This window comes from Nicotiana tomentosiformis, chromosome 5 (genome assembly GCF_000390325.3).
Source record: "Nicotiana tomentosiformis chromosome 5, ASM39032v3, whole genome shotgun sequence".
In the NCBI taxonomy this organism is placed as follows: domain Eukaryota; kingdom Viridiplantae; phylum Streptophyta; class Magnoliopsida; order Solanales; family Solanaceae; genus Nicotiana; species Nicotiana tomentosiformis.
The window spans coordinates 23,367,633-23,390,205 of NC_090816.1; the positions used below are offsets into that span (position 1 = coordinate 23,367,633).

General features: G+C 35.9%; 3 protein-coding genes across 4 annotated transcripts; all 3 read right to left on the reverse strand.

Moving 5' to 3' along the window:
- Positions 1–658: 658 nt before the first annotated feature.
- LOC138892023 (uncharacterized) lies at positions 659–1,072 on the reverse strand. Its single transcript, XM_070175714.1, has one exon. It carries the CDS (start codon positions 1,070–1,072, stop codon positions 659–661), a length of 414 nt encoding a protein of 137 aa, XP_070031815.1.
- A 4,982-nt stretch (positions 1,073–6,054) lies between these two features.
- Positions 6,055–9,446, reverse strand: LOC104086224 (dnaJ protein homolog). Of its 2 annotated transcripts, none has more exons than XM_070202080.1 (7): positions 9,268–9,446; positions 8,964–9,128; positions 7,705–7,879; positions 7,473–7,614; positions 7,089–7,365; positions 6,775–6,973; positions 6,055–6,579 (listed from the first exon to the last, which is right to left on the reverse strand). In XM_070202080.1, the coding sequence occupies exons 2-7, from the start codon at positions 9,111–9,113 to the stop codon at positions 6,260–6,262; spliced, it is 1,263 nt and encodes a 420-aa protein (XP_070058181.1). In that variant the 5' UTR covers positions 9,114–9,128; positions 9,268–9,446; the 3' UTR covers positions 6,055–6,259. The 2 variants fall into 2 exon arrangements, with proteins under 2 accessions (XP_070058181.1, XP_070058180.1); XM_070202079.1 differs by having other exon boundaries at positions 8,964–9,143; positions 9,268–9,405.
- A 6,570-nt stretch (positions 9,447–16,016) lies between these two features.
- On the reverse strand, positions 16,017–21,510 carry LOC104086225 (vacuolar protein sorting-associated protein 60.2-like). Its single transcript, XM_009590432.4, has 7 exons — positions 21,134–21,510; positions 19,885–20,036; positions 19,055–19,148; positions 17,573–17,644; positions 17,335–17,446; positions 17,100–17,254; positions 16,017–16,307 (listed from the first exon to the last, which is right to left on the reverse strand). The coding sequence occupies exons 1-7, from the start codon at positions 21,200–21,202 to the stop codon at positions 16,254–16,256; spliced, it is 708 nt and encodes a 235-aa protein (XP_009588727.1). The 5' UTR covers positions 21,203–21,510; the 3' UTR covers positions 16,017–16,253.
- Between the last annotated feature and the right edge of the window lie 1,063 nt (positions 21,511–22,573).

Genomic DNA, 22,573 nt, shown 5'->3' on the forward strand with positions numbered 1-22,573 from the left:
AACCTGCCAATCCTAGAAAACTGCGAATCTCTATAGGGGTCGCCGGCTTAGGCCAACTTTTAACTACTTCTATTTTCTGTGGGTCTACTCTAATGCCTTCTCTCAAGACCACGTGTCCCAAAAATGTAACTGTATCGAGCCAAAATTCACATTCGAAAAATTTGGCATAAAGCTGACGCTCCTTGAGTATTTGAAGAACTGTTCTCAGATGATTCTCATGCTCTTTTTGGCTACGAGAATATACCAGAATATCATCGATAAATACAATAACAAAGACATCTAAGAAAGGCTTGAAGACTTTGTTCATTAAGTCCATAAAAGCCGCCGGTGCATTGGTCAATCCAAAGGACATTACTAAAAATTCATAGTGACCATACCGAGTCCTGAAAGCTGTTTTCGGGATGTCTGCTTCTTTGATTTTCAATTGATGGTATCCCGACCTCAGATCTATTTTTGAGAAATACCTAGCACCTTGTAACTGATCAAATAAGTCATCTATCTTGGGTAGTGGATATTTATTTTTGATAGTAACCTTATTCAGCTGGCGGTAGTCTATACACATCCGTAGGAGACTATCTTTTTTCTTCACGAACAACACTAGAGCACCCCAGGGTGAAACACTAGGTCGAATAAAACCCTTATCTAAGAGGTCTTATAACTACTTCTTAAGTTCATTTAGCTCAGCTGGAGCCATTCTGTAAGGAGGAATCGAGATTGGTTGAGTTCCTGGCAATGTGTCTATGCCAAACTCAATCTCCCTATCTGGTGGTATCTCTAGGAGATCATCCGGGAACACCTCTGGAAATTCTTTCACAATCTGTACTGATTCAAGCATTGGGGAGTCAACTTTCATATCCCGCACATGTGCTAGATACGCCAAACACCCGCTGCTCACTAGTTTTCTAGCCTTAAGGTAAGAAATAAACTTACCTACATGCGTACCCACTTCACCTCTAATTATAACTGGATCTTCCCCAATAAATGAGAATTTAACTGTCTTCGTGTGACAATCAACTATAGCATGACAAGAAGATAACCAGTCCATACCAGCTATGATATCAAAGTCAACCATATCTAATAAGTTTAAATCGGCTAATGTTTCCCGTCCCTAAACTGTGATGATGCAATTTTTGAATATATATTCAACTTTAGCAGATTCCCTTATGGGTGTGGAAACCTCAAACAAAGCCCCTAATTGTTTTGGTGCTTTTCCAAACTCTACACAAAAATAAGGAGACACATAGGTGAAAGTTGAACCAGGATCGACTAATACATAAGCAGGGCGACCACAAACTAAGAGAATACCTGTAATAATTTTGTTAGATGCCTCCGCATTCTGCCTATCTAGAACTGCATAGAATCCGGCTGGTCCGCCTCCTCCCTAAGCTCCACCTCTATTGGCACCACGCCCAGTCTGAGTATTAGGTTCCCGAATTGGAGGAGGTGCAATTTCAGAATTACCTATGAATGTTGCCTGAGTAGTTGGAGCCTTCCCTGGAGCTTGTCCAAGCCGTGGACAGTCTCTCTTAATATGACCCGGATCATGGCAGTGAAAATAACCTTTCTGGCCCAAAAGGCATTTTCCTGGATGTCTTTTGCTGCACGAAGGACATATAGGATATGAGAACCGAGGTTGGCCCTGACTAGTTGAACTTTTCCCCTGAGGGGCCTGACCCTTACTCTGCAGGCCATGTCTGAGTGGAGCTGGATAAGGAGATGAGTGAGCCGTTGATCGAATGTGAGCTGAATGATTCATGTTCTTACCGCCAACTGAAAATCCACTATAAATACCTATTGTTCTAGCCTTCTTGCTGTTATCTCTAGCTTCCCTGGCGATTTTATCAAAAGCCTCCTTACGCGTAGCGATACTGACAACCTGAAGATAAGTTTTGTCATCCTGATATGAAGTCATATCTTTTGCCATATGTGGATTCAAGCCTTCAATGAACCTTCTCACTTTTTCTCTCTCTGTCGGTATCAAATTAGGTGCATACTCTGCCAATTTTGTAAATTCTATCTCATATTCAGTCAACAACATGGTACCCTGTTTAAGATGTTCGAACTGACGTCGAAACTCAGCCTCCTTACGCGTAGCGATACTGACAACCTGAAGATAAGTTTTGTCATCCTGATATGAAGTCATATCTTTTGCCATATGTGGATTCAAGCCTTCAATGAACCTTCTCACTTTTTCTCTCTCTGTCGGTATCAAATTAGGTGCATACTCTGCCAATTTTGTAAATTCTATCTCATATTCAGTCAACAACATGGTACCCTGTTTAAGATGTTCGAACTGACGTCGAAACTCATCCATCCGACTGCTAGGCAAAAACTTGGCCCTAAAAGCTTCTTTGAACTGGGGCCAAGTAAGTGGCGGTAATGTAGAATCTCTGGCCTTTTTGTAACCTCTCCACCATTGTCCTGTTGCAACCTTCAATCGAAACCCAATCAACTTTGTGGCTTATGTTTCAAGACAACCCAAAGAAACAAACATTTTCTGTATCTCTTCCAAAAATAACATTGGTTCATTTGATTTATCTGTACCATTATAAGTAGGAGGGTTTAATCTCAGAAAGGCATGTGGATCAATTTTTCCTGTTGGTAACTGCACTGTCTAGGCAATATTTGCAGGGACAATTGGTGGTGGTACCTCTAGTGGAGCTTGAAAATCATCTCCTATAACCTCTTCATCTGAATCATGAGGGTCCTGAGGAGGAGCATGAACACGTGCAGCCCGACCACCAGCCGGAGGGGCTAGGGACTCCAGAAAGTCCAAAATTCTGTCAATTCGATTATCCTGCTGATGTGGTGGTACCCGATCATTAACAACCTGCTGAGGTAGAGCTTGTTCCTGTCTAGTGGCCCTACCACGAGCATGATTACCTATGTATTTTCACCTCTACCCCTAGCATTTTGACCTCTACCTCTACCTATGTCACGTCCTCTAACTGCAACTGGTGCTATTGGTGCAGCTTGCACCTCTGGTGCTGCTTCTTGATGATTAGAAGTTAGTATCTCAACATTGTTAGCGGCAGAGGATGAAGTTGATCTTGTTCTAACCATCTTCTTTGCGCTAAAACGAGAGATAAATGGGTGTTAGAATTCTGAAACGTTTAGCTCTAACGCACGATGTAAGAGTCAAAGAAAAGAAATCTTCCTAACATATCCTGCAGCCTCCCAGATATAAGTATGGTGCACAACATACCTAAAAATGAGACTCTACTAGACACGGCTCATGACTCCCTCGGACTTCTCAAACCTGGTTGCTCTGATACCAACTTGTCACGCTCCCAAACTGGGATGGGACGTGATTGGTACTCAACCCTTACCACTCGTTGAGTGAACCCTGTACTATTTGTATAAAACTTCAAGTTCAATAGCAAAGAATCTACGTGCTTAAATATTAATTCTAATCAAGTTGCAGTTCTTAATCTGACTGATAAAATTAATAAATAAAGGATAAATCCCAAACTATTTTAATACTGACCCACTAACAAGTCATGAGCATCTAGAATCTGAAAAAAAAAATTAAAATACATAGCCTACCGGGGCATCCCCGAAAATAAAATAAACGTAAAGAAAAAAAAAAGATATAAATAATAGTTTGAAAAGGATTCGCTACCACTGGGGTGAATTAACGGAGTCTGTAAACTGAATCTAGAATATCTCCTCTAGCCATATGCCTCGTTACCTGCATCCTCAATATCTGCCACACAACGTAGCAGGCCCAAACGGGCTAAGTACCACCAAAAGATACCCACTAAGTCTCATAGGCCACCTCCTAAAAAGGCGGAGCGAGACCTTCTGGAAAATATAACAAAGAAAAGAGAACGAAAAATCATATAAATCATATAAAATTTTACAACCAAATAATAAGCTGGAAACTGAAACTGTAAGCTGAAACTAAAACTTAACGTAGAAATTGAGCCCATAACTGATACCTGAAATAGAAACTAAGTTATATATATTTTAAGATGTGACTTTGCAAAGTTAATTGTTACACATAATGGCCCTGCGTACGTGAGCATCTGGGAACACGTACGGGGGAGTGTCGGCCTACCTCCCCAACAAACAGTTAGCACCTGCAAGCGTGAGGTAGGTAACCCTGATATCATGGCACTCACGCTGGGGGAGGTTGGCCACTTCTCCCTACTGAATGTGAATATCACAAATAAAGGCACATAACAATTGGTAATACACATAAGCATGTATTCATGTCACATATAATATCGTACTGAATAAGAATCAGTGAACTGAGTATTGGATCACGAGAAGATATGACTTAGATTTATCTAACATATTTATAATGGAATTTCCTACTAGAAAAATAAACCTCAACTCACCTCAAGTCTTAACTTCAATTCGTCCTTTCAAACTTCGCGGGAGTTCAACAACTCACGATCTATAAATATTTTGGCTAGGATCATTAGGACATACTTAACAAGTTCAATTCACCACCAATTGAACTAATTTTTAAATTATGAATTACTCAACATAATCGACACTTAATGTGAAAAAATATATATTTCTCTGTCAAGCTTACTGCTGTAATATCCTTGACCACTTGGTATATGGAAAGGAAGAAATATATTTTAGTATCAAAAATATTACATGTCTGTACTTAAATAACACCATCCAAAACCTATGGCCCTAATAATAATCCAAATACTCTAGCAACATTCAAATCTGATCATCACTTTACCCTTAAAGCCTTATCCATTATTAGATGAAAATAATTTCTCCATTATTTTAATATTTCTAATCTTGTTCCCAATCTCAAAAAAAATCTAGCAGCAACTCAAATGGGTTTAGAATTATCAAATTGCTTTCAATTTACTTCTTGTCATCATTCTAAAGAATTTGATATTCACATCAATCCTAATGTAATCCAAGGCATACTACAAGGATAAGATTATATATCTACATACCTGATTATTGGTTGAATTGCACAAGAAAATTTTCAAACTTTCTAGTTCTCTGCTCACACTAATTATGTATCCTCAAACAATAATAACCCAAGCAACAGATCAAACAATTGTTCTTCTTTGTTAATCCTTAACGCGGTCGTCAGGCACAAGTAAGTCTTTCGCATCTTTTTTTTTTTTTCTTAATTTGGTTCTAGAGCTAATGAGGTTTTAAAACAGCTTTCCCTTAAGCCATCCTAAGGTTCTGCAAAGTAGGAAAATACTAAGAAGTGGGGCTGACCCACTTATATTTAATTATAAACGTGCTAGCACCCATGCTACTTTTTGACTCTAAATAAAAGCAAAAATTTTGTCACTTAGAAAGTCTTTTTATTTTCTCTACCCCTGGCCTACTTGTCTTTCATTGGTGACCAAGATCCTTGTATATTTCTTGCTAATTTCTTACGTATAAAATAGATGTACTCCAAGTCCTTATACCCTTCGAGCACTTTAATTACGTTATGAACTCCGAGATTATTAAAAATTTAAGCTAGAAATCCCCAATCCCCTTTCCCCCCCCCCCCCCCCCCCCCCAAAGTCTGATTTCTTATAAGTGATGCTCCACAGACACATAATCCGATAACACGGGATAGGATAAAATAGACAAAAAACTATGAATTCTTATGTGAAACTTGGTGTTGTATTCTACTTGTATAGAGTAAGGAAGAATATTTTATCAAAGAAATAATCAATAGTTCGTCAAAGAATAAGGAGGAGGTTTTGGATAGCATGAATTCTGTTGGAGTTAAAGAGGTCAAGACGAGTAAGGTGGTCTGAAAAAAAAGCAGAAGATTAAGATTAGAGTTTTATGTGAAAAATGTATATAATAAAAGTGCAAAGGACAACCAGTACACTAAGCTTATGTGCGGGGGCCAGAGCCGGACCATCAGGAAAGGCTCCCACTATACGTTTTTTTATGTGAAAAATGTATATAATAAATGGATGATAATTTAATAATGGTACAAAATATGGTCTCATCAGCCAATTATTTAATTTGGAATAACCTGTCCAAGATACTATTCTTGCAGTCATTTGTTTTAGGAACAAACTATGCACCTATTATATAATTCAAAATACGTAGAAAAGGACATTGCTAAAATCTGCCGCACCCCAGCAATTGTAGAATTAATTAGCAAACGTAAAATTCCAAATCATAAGCTAGTAAACTACATCTTACTGTAGAAGCAATATTCCTGACAATGTCATTATCTTGTCATACAAATACTTAAAAACCAAGAATAGACCCATGCTGTTAATTCCTTGATGCAACTTTGGTTTACCAAAACAGTGCCAAATTACTGCTGTGCACATTGAACTCTCTGGGCGCCACCATGCATGTCTTCGTCTTCGTCATATGCCTCTTGGGCTTGTTGCTGCTTCCTACGCATCTCCTCTTCAATGTTAACATCATGCAAAGTGGTCTCCTCACACTCATCCAATTCCATATCAGTCATTTGCGTTTTGGGTTTTGGTGGCAACACCGCTTCAAGGTTCTTGCACTGCTCGAGGGATAATGTCTCTGGGAAATCTACAGTAAAGTGAATGTACAGTTTTCCTCTCATAAACGGCCTTTGGTACATTGGCATTCCTTCATCATTTATGGCCTTAAATTGATCTGTAGAGCCAAAAACAAAATTAATGATTGATACATACGAAAGAGATTCTCATATAATGTATACAGAGGACCATTGGCCATAGAAGATGCTCCCTTCATCAAATAAGAACACACCCCATTTCCACAAACAGCAGGAGATAGTCATACAGACAGTGTGCTCGGTATATATAAGCAACTAAAGTACTGTGGACCTACCAGGCTTGACAACTTCTCCAGGTTGGGACTTAATGAGTAGCTGTCTATTGTCTAAGTGAGTCAAGATGAACTGGAAACCACATAGGGCCTCAGTCAAACTCAAAGTGTGCTCTACAAAAAGATCATCTCCCTTTCGCTTGAACTTGGGATGTTCCTTCTGTTGCAAGACAAAAACTATGTCCCCAGTGATAGTATCAGGCTGCAAAAAAATAATATAAACACGAACATGTGAAAATCAGTGGCCTTTCATTATGTTCATATACAATTGATCATTATGACGTAAAGTACTTCAAAAGCTGAACTGCATGTCTTACCGCTTCATCAGCCTCGCCCGGGAACGTAATCTTCTGTCCATTCTGCATACCCTTCTCAACAACAACTTCCAACACCTTCTTCTCCTGCACAACCTTCTCACCTTTACACTGTCCACACCTATCTTTATCACTGATTGTCTCACCAGTACCCTTACACTCGTTGCAAGCGTGTTGCATCTGCTGGATCATGGATGGGCCAAGTTGTCTGATAGTGACTTTCATCCCGGACCCTTGACAGCCAGAACATTTCATTGAAGCACCTGACTTAGATCCTTTCCTGGAATTAAAAATTTAACACCAACCTCAACAGAGCCTCATACAAACATAAAAGATAAAAAGTTGATAAATGATGCTTAAACATAACTAATAACATTGTAAACGCACCCCTTGCACTTGGGGCACAATACATTGCGAGATAGTGACAGCTTCTTTGACGTCCCATTGTACAGATCATCCAGAGAAACTTTGAGAGGGTGGACAACATCCTCTCCTCTTTTCTGTCTTCTTCCTCTACTGCTTCCACCACCTGGACATCAAATAAGGATACCAGAGAATGAAGGCATCATGAAAAGGAATCACCAAATTCAACTTCAAACAAACAGCCATACAAACATACCCATACCACCACCAAACGGGCTGCCACCAAAGAAAGACGAGAAAATGTCGAATGGGTCGTGTCCACCACCTCCACCACCCATTCCTTCCTTGAGAGCATCTTCACCGTACTGGTCATATATCTCACGCTTCTCGGGGTCACTCAAAACCTCATAAGCTTGTGCAAGCTCTTTAAACTGAAATAAACAAAAAAAAAAATGCAGCTAATTCATCGACTATACTCGACAGTAGGTGACACCATTATGACTCCACTATTAAAACATAATCAATACAATTATAATCAGAAAATGATATTGACACTAAGAGTGCATATTAGAAGGGGAGATAAAAAATTAACTCTGTTTTGAAACACCTGAAGGTGTTTACTCAAAACATCACATAATATCTGTGTGATTGCAATTAAAAAGTGTCTTTAACATCAGAGTTCTTCCTAACAATGAGGAAGTTTGAGGGTTCAATTATAACACAACAAAGAAGCTTAACACCAACAAGTCAATGACTCCTACTTCTGCTAAGCAACAAAATCAGATCCAAAATATCCACCCTTTCCTAGTCAGCTTAATGTACAGAAACTATCAAGCCACCATGTGCAATGGAAGATAAGGTTTCATCTAGCTAACAAATCCCAAACTAGTTCATCAGCTTAATTTAGTGAATGGTAGAAATCATAGAATTAACTTCTCTTTCCAATTTTACCACCAGAAAATCACTTTTCTTAGCTCAAAGAAGACCTACTGATAGAGCTATGAGGGACATAAATAAAGTAAACAAAAAAGATTCCAAAATACCCATCTTTATAAAGAGATATACAAACAGTGATTGCTGAATAAGATAATCAATGAAGATAAACCCCATAAACACCAGATGATAGATTTATAAATGTAAGAAACCAAGGCACTTCCAATATTTAAATTGACAGGTAGGCTTTAGGATATGGGTAGTACAGAACCCTATGTATGTCTTAGGAAATTCAATAAATTTGTACAAATATAGAATTATCCGAGGGAGAAACTGAGGCAAAGTCAGCATTGAAACACCACGCCTCCCCACCCACACACACACACACACATGTATTTGCACTGAGCTAAAAAACTATTTGCACAATCAAGTCACATATTAGGTAATTACATGTAAATTCCTTAACAAGCATTCATCGATAGTGTAAAAAGATCTTTACTCTGTATATTTTCGATAAATTTGAGTTACTCAGCTTATTTGTTAGATCAGCTCCGGTAAAAAACAGTAAAAAGTAACAGTTACCTTTTCAGGATCACCTCCCTTATCAGGATGATTCTTAATAGCAGCTTTACGGTAAGCTTTTTTGAGATCTTCAGGTGAAGCGGTCTTAGGAACACCTAAGATCTCATAGTACTTTGTATTGTCGCTCTTCTTCGGTGCCCTCCCAAACATCTTCGATTCGCTTTACTACTCAAAATTAAGCTTAAAAAAAACAAATCAGCTAAAATAATCAACAAATTACACTAAAATTTGATTCCTATCAAAACCTAAAATCAAATTAACACATTAACATAGAAATACAAGTGCGAATTTGATCGATACGTACCGATGAAAAGCGCGGCGAGAAGAAGAGTGTTGTGGGCGTAATTGGGTAAGGAAAAGAGAGTACAAGAGAGGGTTTGCTTTGTGAAAGAGATCTGTGGTTTTATTTGGGGGTAGGGAATTGAACGGTCAGGATTTGTTGGTGGGAGTTGATATTAGGGGAAAATTAGAAGAGTCTAGAATAAAAGGTTCCTTTGGTCTTGGTCGTGCACACTATTTAATGTTTCTTTGGTGACCTTTCTGGAAAACTAAAAGATATGTCCGTTTATAAATAGTTTATTATAAAAATTCGTTAATTTATAAAATATTATTAATATTAGTCAATTAATTATTTGTAATAAAAAAATTAAATTTTTATTTTTTTTAATGGTATTATTAAAATAGATTGGGTACATCTTAAGTGACTTGAATCTCAATTTTGGGGTGATTTGGTGAAGTTTTGAGGTTATTTGGATTGAAAATTCGAAGTAGAAGATAAACATGAAATAAATGATATATGTATCACATTGCGTTTCATTTGTATATCACATATGTATCACATGTATATCCATGTATACTATGTGAGATACATTCGTGATACATGTTTGATATATGTGTCGAGAAGAATTTTTTGAACTCGATTTTAACTATGAATTTTGATACCAAATCAGTCTAAATCACCTCCAATCTTTCTCACATTTTGTATATTGACTCATCTATATGTTTTCAATAAATTTCAATCATACCCGTTGAAAATATCATTTTTTGCTTAGATGTTTGGAATTTTGTATATATATTTTTTGTATTTCATCACCTTATTTACTATCGCATCCATGAAATTTCCTTTCCGTCTTGCATCTAATGTTGCTTAAAAATATGGAAGGAGATTTTTGCGTGTGATTCTCGGTGAGAAAGAACCTTATTTATTTGGTTTTTAAATTTTTGTGTGTGTGGCTAATTTTAGTAAGTCTATGATTAATGGCTAGAAGTTGGTAAGTTGAGGCTTATTTGAGACATTTCTATAAGATTTTCTACTTTTTTTGGTTTCTCACTCGGTGTCCGGTATTCATATAGGAGTCCGATTTAATCTGAATTCACACCGAAGTCTTATATTTGAGATAAAATGCTCCCTAACAAAGGCAACTTCATACTCAAGGCTCGAACCCAAAACCTCTAGCTAAGGATAAAGAAGTTTGTTTGGTTAGTTTCTCTACATAACTTTAGTTAATACTATTACTCTTTTCCTGTGCAAAAATAATATACTTTTAGATGGAAGGTAAGAAAATAATATCATATAAATTGAAACGAGAGTTAAACAACCTTTATAGTAATTTTGTTTTTACGTAACATACTTTCATTTTTAATATGTCAACAGAGACATCTTTTATTTAAGCACTATCCCATAATAGAATTTCACTTTATTCTTGTTAATATGACTTGTTGAGATCTCATTTTGATATTAAAAAAACAGATGTTTCATTAGGAAAAAGTAATAGAAAGTGACACGATACTCGGAAAGAGTTACCTGCACCTAATTTACACAAAACAAACAAATATAAAACAATTGTCTGGCATATAAACTTTTGTCATTTAGTAATGGTTAAGTCCTAAAGTATATAGTTTTATTTTAATTTGTAACTCTTAATATCAAAATTTGATTTGATATAAACCCTAGACGTAAAAGAGCATTTTCAACTATTATTACCTGTTATTCAACTGTTAACAGTAAGTTTTATTTTGATTCCTTGCATATAGTCAATCTATAAGTGTCTCAAGTCCTTTATTTTTAATTTAAACTTTGTGCTTAATTAAATACTATTCCCTCTTGTCGGTAAAAAAAAAAAAATCTTGTCCATTTTAAATGCTGTTATAGATAAACAAATTAGATCCAAAACAAGTGTAACTTTAGAAAACCAAGGAGACATTAATTATTGTTTTCAAATCTACCCTAGCTCCAATTATATGATTTATGCAAATATCAAGGGTAAAAATCATTTAAATCCTTCAAGTTTACTTTAAAAATCAAACTTATCCTCCAAATTTTAAACAATTATCATTTTCATCCTTTTATTCTATGCAATGTCTACTTTACCCTTGACATTTTCGACTCCCCATATATGTAATACATTTTTTATATTATTTAGATATTTTTTAATGCATGTACTTATTTATTTATTAAAAATATTATAACTTATTATATAATTTAATCTAAGTTCACTAACATTATAAATAAAATAATCATATTATGAATTTATTACAAAATGTATTCCTATTTTATTATTATTATTTTAATATTATATATATTAAAATGCATATAATGTATGCTGGCGTGTGTGTGATTTTAAGATCCGCTATTTTTATTATTCTCTACGTGTATATAAATTTTTGAATTTTGATTGTAATTACTAGATCTTTTCTAAATTATAATTAAAGTTCATGTAACGTATAAATAGATATTTTTTGCAAATTTATTATAAATTTACCTCTATTTTTCGTCCATTAAATTCTTATTATCTGCATTGTATAATTTATAAAAGTTTCACTCTCTTTTATTCTCAATTTTGTAAATAGACTGAGTTTTGATTGCTATTAATAAAATTACTTATACGAGTAAATTATTTATTGTAATTTTTTATTTTTTTCATTTATTTGATTATTGAACATCATTAACTTATATGCTTGACTACTACTACTTTTTTTTTGGTTTCGAAAAGTTTTTTAAATTTGTTTATAGGTAAGTCGATAACATAAATTAAAATATAAAAATATTATTATATTAAAGAATAAAAATAATTAAGAGATAAAAAAATTAGAGGGTAAAATAGGCATTTTAAGAAGTCACCTTTGACATGAGGAGCAGGAGTTTGATTTTTAAAGTAAACTTGGGGGATGTAAATGATTTTCACCCAAATCTCAATTGTTACAGCTCATTTTGAGAAGAGATAAATTATATTTTAATCAATCAACAGTGATAACTAATATTATTAAATAATTTTCTTAACAAGTGTGTCACAATTAAAAAAAAAATCTTAATCAGCATTTGAAATGGAGCGGAGGTACTAACACTAACACATAACATGGGATGGAGGAAATGTGTAAATTTTACCGTTAATCTGTGTAGATATACTACCTAGTTTGAAAATGGGGATACAATTTATTGTAGTCTCGAAAATGGGAAATACAGACAGATCTTTTAGCTTTTTACATTGCAAATTTTGCACTATCCTCTAGTCAGCCAACTCCACACACACAAACACATAGAACTTTCTTTCTGCTCTTCTCTTCTGTCATCCTCTTAACAATCCAGAAGACTCACACCCAGAATATAAGATATGCCCACAATAATTGTCATAATTCCGGTTTTAGTGTCACAAAACTGAAATTCAGGATGATTTCCAAATTTTCGTGTACTACAGTCGAACGCCTTCTGCATGAAATAGGGCGATCGGCCTGAATCTCCTAAAATTTTACGGGCCAATAAAAAAAAGACCTAATAAACAATAGTCATCGTTTCGCCATGATTGTTGCTCATTTTGACGTTTTAGGACCATAAAATAGGAATTCAGGACGATTTTCAGATTTTCGTGTGCTACAGTCAACGCCATCTGCATGAAATCGGGCGACCGGCCCGAATCTCCTAAAATTTTGCGGGCCAATCAAAAAGACCTAATGAACAATAGTCATCGCTTCGCCATGACCGTTGCTCATTTTGACGTTTTAGGGTCATAAAATAGAAATTCAGGATGATTTCCAGATATTCGCGTGCTATAGTCCACGCCATCTTCATGAATTCGGGCGACCGCCCTGAATCTCCTAATATTTTGTGGTCCCATAAAAAATAACCTAATGAACAACAATCATCGCTTCGCCATGACCGTTGCTCGTTTTTGGCGCCATAAAATAGGAATTCAGGACGATTCCCAGATTTTCACGTGCTATAATCCACGCCATCTGCATGAATTCGGGTGATCACCCCGAATCTCCTAAAATTTTGTGGGCCCATCAAAACAACCTAATGAACAATAATCATCGTTACGTTCCTCATTTTTTGGCGTTTTAGGGCCATAAAGCAGGAATTCAGGGCGATTCTCAAATTTTCATGTGCTATAGTCCACACCATCTGCATGAATTCGGGCGAACGACTCCGAATTCTTAAAATTTTGCAGGCTCATAAAAACGACTTAGTGAACAATAGTCATCGCTTAGCCATGACCATTCCTTATTTTTTGGCATTTTAGGGCCATAAAATAGGAATTCAGGTCCCTAGTCGTGTGCTATAATCCACGCCATATGCATGAATTCGGGCTCATAAAATTTTGCGGACCCATAAAAAATGACAACAACAAAATAACAACAACAACAACAATAACAACAACAACAACAACAACAACAACAACAAAAACAACAACCCAGTGAAATCCCACAAGTGGAGTTTGGGAGGGTAGTGTGTACGAAGACCTTACCCCTACTCTGGAGGAGTAGAGAGGTTGTTTTCGATAGACCTTCGGCACAATAAGTTAAAACTAGACAGTGTAGCAATAACATCAAAGGAATCCAGAAAGATAACACCAGTAACGTAATAACCAGAAAATAGAGAGAAAAGTAGTAACGCTAAGCAGTAACAATGGCACAGTACCACGGACCCGATGGAATACAATGGATATAACAAGAGCCACTAACATCCTAAGACAAAGCACTTCCAGATTAGCTTCCTACAGCCTAACCTACAACCCTAATGAAGTATTAATGACACAACTGGAGCTCTAGCAGCCTAAAACAAAACACTATCAAACTAGCATCCTATCTCCTAACATACAACCCTAATGCTCGACCTCCACAACTTCCTATCAAGGGTCATGTCCTCGAAAATCTGCAGTCACACCATGTCCTGCCTGATCACCTCTCTCCAATATTTCTTAGGCCGCCATTTACCTCTCCTCATACCCGTTAGGGCCAGCCGTTCACACCTCCGTACAGGGGCATTCAGGCTTCTCCTCTACATGTACCCAAACCATCTAAGCCTAGCTTCCCGCATCTTGTCTTCCATGAGAGCCACACTCACCTTCACCCGGATATCTTCATTCCTAATCTTATCCAGCCGAGTATGCCCCCACATCCATCTCATCATCCTCATTTTTGCAACTTTCATCTTCTGGATATGAGAATTCTTGACTGGCAAACACTCTGCACCATACAACATGGTCGGTCTAACCACCGCTTTATAAAACTTACCTTTAAGTTCTAGAGGCACCTTCCTGTCACACAAGACACCAGACGCTAGCCTCAATTTCATTCACCCTACCCCTATACGGTGCGTGACATTCTCGTCAATCTCCTCATCCCCCCTAGATAACCGACCCCAGGTACTTGAAGGTCCCTTTCTTGGGGATGACTTGAGAGGCAAGCCTCACGTCCAAGTCTGCTTCTCCCTACACGGCGCTGAACTTGCACTCCACGTATTCTGTCTTAGTCCTGCTCAACTTGAAATCTTTAGATTCAAGGGCCCGTCTCCAAACCTCCAACCTCTCATTAACACTGCCTCGGATCTCATCAATCAGAACTATATCATCGGCGAATAACATATACCATGACACGTCCCCTTAAATATAGTGTGTCAGTGCGTCCGTCGCCAGAGCAAATAAGAACAGACTGAGCGCAGATCTTTGGTGTAACCCCATAACAACCGGAAAATGCTCAGAGTCGTCCCTCACTGTCCTAACCCGAATCTTAGCTCCATCATACATGTCCTTAATCACCCTAATATAAGCCACCGGAATACTTTTCACCTCCGGGCATCTCCAAAGAACTTTCCATAAAAAACAACCTAGTGAACAATAGTCATCATTTTGTCATGACCGTTCCTCGTTTTTAGCCTTTTAGGGCCATAAAACAGGAATTTAGGACGATTCCCAAATTTTTGTGTGCTATAGTCCACGCCATCTGCATGAATTCGGGCGATCAACCCCGAATCTCCTAAAATTTTATCGGCCCATAAAAAATAACCTAATGAACAATAGTCATCGCTTCGTAAAGAAATCCTAACAATCACATATACTTCTAAGATAAGCATATCTTGTCTCAAAACAGTTTCAGACCAGAATTTCTCGGGGGAAATGACAATGACAGTCTAACAGTTATGGGTGTTCACAAAAAGCCGAAAAATCAAACCAAACCGACCAAAAAAACTGATACTTTTTTGGTTTGGTTTGGTTTTGGTTTTGAATTCTAAAAACTGGTGAAATTTGATTTGGTTTTGGTTTTAATGTAAAAATAATCGAAAAAATCAAACCAAACCGACTATAGAAGTAGCTATTTAATTTTTTTATTACACCTATATATATGTATATTCTTATACAAAGTTTCTAAAATTTTATAGTACATGATTATTTGCACTTTTAGTCTAGTTCTTGATGTTATAATATTAGTTCTTTGCCTTTACATTCTAATTTGATTGGTAGTTTTCTTTTTGCTAAATACAAGAATCTATTTCATGTTAAAAATAATCTATTTTTAATCGAGTCCTTAAATTATTTATCACTATTTGATTCAATTATCATCAATATAGCTTGGTAAATAATAGATTTCTCAAAGAGCAATTGGGTTGATAGTGTTACTTTGAAAATGTAATCACCGGAATATGTGTTTTGATAGTGTATGTCTCAATACTTAAGAAAAACCGTGATAAATAACCAAAAAAACCCGAAAAAACGATAAAAATTGTCATAAATCGAATCGATAAAAAACCGACTTAATTGGTTTGGTTTGATTTCAATATTTGAAAAACCAACTTATTTGGTTTGATTTCTTTTTAGGGAAAAGATATCCATACACACCCCTACTAACAGTTAAAGTACACTGATAGTGCTGCTCTCCATTTCGAGGCAATACAATTTTAATCATAAACCTGGTCATTATTATGACAAAGCAACCTTACTTCTATTGAAGAAGTAATTAGCAACAAGCATATGTTCACAGCACACTATGTTTACACCAAGCTATTCCAAAACTCTCCTAACCACGAAGCGATGCGTGAGGGACAGCAGGTAATCCTAGTTCATCATCAGCCTGTGCATCACAAGTCAGAAAAAGGTGTCAACATAGTTAAACATCAAACGAAAAATAAGGAACATGCGCAGTACTGAGCAACTGCCAAGAGAGAAAATTGAGGACTGGGATGTTGTACTTTCGAAAGCAGATAATAATTTGTCTGTTATTCAGAAAGATGCAGTACCTAATGCTTAAGATATATGATGTAATTTATGTTAAAACAGTGTTTCTAAAAGCGAAAAGCGCAAAAAAGGGGGTCAAGGTCACGTGGCTTGAAGCGAAAAGTAAGGGAAGCGTACAATTTACAACAACAACAACATAGCCAATGTAATCCCACGCAGTGGGGTCTGGAGAGGGCAGTATCACAAGACCTTACACCTATCTTGTGGGAGGCAAAGAAGCTTTTCCAAGGGAAGCGCACAATTTATGGAACATTAATAAATTCAAAAAATATATGAATTTAGTACTATAATGATCAAATATGTTCAATAACCAATTAATTTTAGCATCCAATATTCAATAAGGTTGATACTAATCCAACTCTTTTAAGTTAGATTAACAAAATCAACTTCTCATTGGGATCAATTTGCGCATCATTCTTTCACGCACACACTTCTCTGAAGCGCATAGCCTCCCTCATAAAGCGATAACACCCTGCTTCACATCGCTTTAAGCGACAAAGCACACTTCTTCTAATAATACTGGTAAAATATATACTAAAAGTAAGTAATTATCTCCAAACATACATACATACATGTTTAACAGAGAAGAGGTCGATTAATTTCGAGGTTATGCTCTATCTGATTTTACCTGGGTGTTAGCTCTGCCTGCTGGTGTTGGTGCATGCCCCATTGGTGCTGATGGCAAGTTAAGCTCTGAATCAAGATCTGGTTCCTTATCAGGTTGTAAATATGAAGGGACACCTTCACCTTCAGTCTCCATGTCCGCTTCCAAAGCATCAAGCTCTGATAAAGAAGTAACTAACTGCTCATCAAACATGCTTTCACTAGAATATTCAAATGTACAAGTGCTAAAAAAATCTTACCACCCATGAGCTCTTCTTCGTCAACGTCATCAGGCACACCATAGCTTCTACCAAGAGTCTCTTGAATTTCATTGCTTACATCCATCAGGTCCACCATTTCATCTTGTAAGTTCTACATTTACACAGAAGACCATCACAATATGGATAAAATTCACAACCATAGATATAAATAAAAAAGAAAAGATGAATCTTAGGGATACTTAAAAGGAAACATATAACAGTAATGCTGAATACATACATCTACGTCTTGAATATTCACAGTTTTCATCACTCCTTTTAATTCTTTGTTTGCTGACTTTAAAGCCGCCATCTGAAGAGACAAAACCAAGTTAATAATTGCAAATCCCACTCCAAACAAATGAATCCAATTGTTCAATTGTGCCTTCAAACACCAATTTCAAACTAAAATGGAACGAATTGGGGAATAAGAAATTCTAGGACACACAAAAAGAAATCCCTTCCTCATGACAAATTGGTTGTCCTCCTACCTCTAGGGAGGTAGGCAGCAGGTTCCAATCAGGTTACAGAATAAGCTTCGCTTGACAAGCCTTGAGCTGTGCCCGATGGGGCGCTACCAAGAAAAAGACAACTTTAACATGAATTTCACATAGCTGAAAAGTCTGTCAACCACAGCAACTCGTAAGCCTAACCATCCGTAATCATGCTGGATGATTGCCAGTCAATAATTTAAGCTAATTTTTCTCTACTCCAATAAATAGCAAACAGTCAAAAGTTTAAAGTAAGGCATTTTAGAACTCAAGGAGCATGCGTTGTTAAAACAAAATGATGCTTCACAATATGTTCTAGATCTTCGATTTGCAGGCTACTATCCATACATGAACTTAAACAAAAAATGTTTATGGACTTGTGGAATATCAAGATGGAAATGATGTCTTCTCCTTTTGGGGTAATGCAGATAAGAATTATCCACTCAATCAATCGATATACAGTAATAGCTGAAAAGTCTGTCAACCACAGCAACTCGTAAGCCTAACCATCCGTAATCATGCTGGATGATTGCCAGTCAATAATTTAAGCTAATTTTTCTCTACTTCCATAAATAGCAAACAGTCAAAAGTTTAAAGTAAGGCATTTTAGAACTCAAGGAGCATGCGTTGTTAAAACAAAATGATGCTTCACAATATGTTCTAGATCTTCGATTTGCAGGCTACTATCCATACATGAACTTAAACAAAAAATGTTTATGGACTTGTGGAATATCAAGATGGAAATGATGTCTTCTCCTTTTGGGGTAATGCAGATAAGAATTATCCACTCAAGCAATCGATATACAGTAATAGCTGAAAAGTCTGTCAACCACAGCAACTCGTAAGCCTAACCATCCGTAATCATGCTGGATGATTGCCAGTCAATAATTTAAGCTAATTTTTCTCTACTTCCATAAATAGCAAACAGTCAAAAGTTTAAAGTAAGGCATTTTAGAACTCAAGGAGCATGCGTAGTTAAAACAAAATGATGCTTCACAATATGTTCTAGATCTTCGATTTGCAGGCTACTATCCATATATGAACTTAAACAAAATATGTTTATGGACTTGTGGAATATCAAGATGGAAATGATGTCTTCTCCTTTTGGGGTAATGCAGATAAGAATTATCCACTCAAGCAATCGATATACAGTAATATGCAGTAGGACAAAATTTGGACTTTGGAATTGTGAAAATGTAACTCAGGAAAGAGCAAAACTCCATTTAACATACTGTTTGCTGAGCATCTTTGATTCCCTCAGCAGCAAATGAGACCTGGTCCAGGTTATACGTCTGATTATGTAGCATGTCACGTTGACCTTCATACCTGTCGATTATTCAATGGACAGCTTAAGCATTTCTGAAAACAAAATGTCAACACATGAACTAAGACTGAAAAAACAAGCAAAAGAAGTGCGTATCAGCTGATAGAGAAAGCTACGCCTAAGTAGTGTCTGAAAATGTAATTTCTACCACAAACAACAAAGGGAAAATAAGAGTGCAGTTAAGTGCTTCGATTCTTCAACTGAAATTAACGGTCCGGCTACTTTTGCTTCAAATATAACCAAGTGATATCAGTAGAAGAATCATATTAGAAACAGAGGAAGCTAGATTGTCTCCTCTTTTTTCTTATCTTTCTTTAAAAACCCGGCATGGCTTTTGTAGGAACTGCATTAAGGAACCAGCTCAATTTACTGAAGCTCTTTAAAAAACTAGACCTCAGATAAAAAGTCCTTAAACATGACTAACCCACTGTTTCTATTTCTCGTTGTATTGTCACACCAAGGATCACCAAGTTTGTATCTTAACTTTCCATGTCTTTCAAAATTCTGAGGGAGAGAGGCAGTGTGTGTGTGTGTATGTGTGTGTGCACGTGTGTGTGTGTGTGTGTGCGTGAGAGAGAGAGGAGCGTGGTTTACTGTGCTTTAATAGTTTATTCCAGACCTCAAATCGTTTGACTTGAAATGTCAGTATACACTCATTAACAACTAATTGAACTTGATTGTTGACAAGCCACTTTAACTTCATCACATTCGAGGTAACAACAGATTATTATAGCTCACATTCTCTTTTGCTTCAAAACCCTCATTGCTCGAGCTTTTAGAGCTTCCTGAGCTGGACCTGGTCGAGTCTTCTTCAGCTGTTCCTTGTATCTTGCAAGTTCAGAATCAAGCTTCTTGATTTTCTCTTCCACTGTCTCACCTCTTTTATTAATCTGGACAATCAAGAAGCAATTTAAAATATCAGATTACCCACGCAAGCAACCAGTAGTAATCATCAAACTGCAGAGAGTGAAAAATAGATAAATCTTCCGGGTTAATCAACTTGAAACCATAACAAGCAACCATTTTTCGTTATACTGGCAGAAATTGTGAAACAGACCAAGAAAAGAAATGAAAGAAGTTCAGTTCCACTGCAACTCCCTCATGTAATTTTGGTTCATGAAATACTCGTATCACCATTCAAGGGATAAAAAATAAGCATTTTCTTTGCCATACTCAATACTAATCGACTAACCATTTTGATACATATAGTATGATCAGATCATAAGAAGTCATAAGAAGCATGTTTGCACTAAAACTAGAGTAGCAATATTTCGTTGACTACGATTTTTCAACATTTTCTAAAATGTTTGCCAAAAGGGTTATACTTTTTATCTAGTTTCTATGACTAGTTTAAATTATAAAAAATATTAAGATTTGATAAAAAATTTACACAGAAAAATAGATGCAGTGATCATCAAGCTCGAATTTACATACTGAAGGATACAACACGAGGACTTCCCGTAGCAGCAGAGGCGGATGAAATATATAACCAATGTGTTCAACTGAACCAGTCTTTTCAACATGGAGTATAGATATGTGTGAAAAATCACTAATTTCACAATAATTTTGACAAATACTTAAATTCTGAGCCCATTATTCCAAAGGTGTAATGGGTTCAGTCGCAAGAATCGAAAGGCTTAACCCATCAAATTTAAATCCTAGATTTGTTTCTGCATTACACCCACCCCACTACCACCACCACTACCACTAATAATAATACTAATAATAATAACAATCAAGCTCATAACTTCAGAATTCTAAGGGGATCCGGTGTACTAGTGATGGTATGATTACATCCTCCGAACCCGCCACTATTTTCAGATCAGAGGAAGTTCAATTGATAGTAAAAAATGCAGAAAACATTGAATACCCGTTCGAAACAGCCCAAAAAAACAGAAAATGATAGAGACATTGCAGTGCCAGTGCATGTGCATAGTTCAGCAGTATTTACAGTACAGCTTTGGTTTTGTTAGAGACAAAAGATTACCCTATCGGAAGCATCTTGAACGGAGGGAGGAGGTTGTGTTTCTTTCTTAATGCCGAAAACCCTCTTCATCTTTCTACCTTTCCTCTTCTTCGTCGGTCTTAAAATTTAGGGTTTCTGATTCAATCGGAGTTGCTAAATTGTAAGGTAATTGCGCTTCACAACTCATTAATATTGATAAATTTGTACGAGTCCAAATGCGGTACTATACTACTCTGACAAATGATCCGTTGTGCTTTGTCTGGAAAAAAAGTTAAAAATATGGGAAACATTTTTCAGTTCCATACATAAAAATAAAAATATGCCACTAATTATTTTGTGTTTTTAATACTTTAGGCTCGTACATTTATGAAAAAAGACCTGAAAAAAACAGTTATTCTGACACCTAAAGAGGGAGAATATATTATTATTTATCTATCTATATCTATATTTATCTATATTTATATTATTATAAAAGTATAAATAATTTACGCTAAATATTGAACGATAAAAATATTCTCGTAATATTGATAGACTATTATGCCCTTAAAAGTTAAAATATTTGTTAATGAACCAAGTTAAAAATAGATATATTTGTAAATTTCAAAATATTATACACATAAACTACTTATTCGATTTAAACTACACAATGGATGTAAAATTCTAATTCGTTTTGGACTGCTATTGTACTTACCGCCAAATATGCATATGGTTCAAAGGATAGTATCATTATTCTTTATGGATAGCAATATGCATGTTGTACGCTTGATTTTTGGTTCTCCAATTTGTATGAAAATTAAATATATTACATCAATTCATGTAGAAAAAGGATAAGCCAAGTACTTTTTAAAAAAATATATTATTCCACACTATTCATCACCAATCTTTTTAGGGAGTTTCAGACAAAACACGGCAAAGTTCTTGAAGTTATTTTTAGCTCTCTTTTGCTTTTTGTTTTCCTTTTTGGATATTGATTTGGTTTAGGGTCAACGAATTTGACGTTAATGAAGAATTTTGTATGTTTCTCAGTTATTGTGTTTGGTCTGCTTTCTGACCTATATTGTTGGGAAACAAATTAAACAATATAGTTTGTTTAATCAAGCTTTCAAAATTTACTTATTTTGGATAGTATTTTTTATTAAAAGTGCTTTTTGATAAAGTACTTTTGAATAAAAATAATTTATGTTTAGCTTGGTAATTTGAAATGTATTTTTTCCAATATTAGAGCGTCAAATTGTGTTTGGCTAAGTTTTAATATTGTTTCTAACCTTTTGAAATCAGCTTCTGCTGCTATTCAAAGATTGTTTCCCCTCCTAAAGCTTGGTCAAACATCTCAATTCTCTTAAATAAGTATTTATTAAAGAAAATTAGCTTTCCAAAAATTTGGCCAAACAAGCTATAAATTTGAATGATCAAAGTGCTTATACTTACTCATATGCTTTATGCTTTATGCTTTATGCTTTT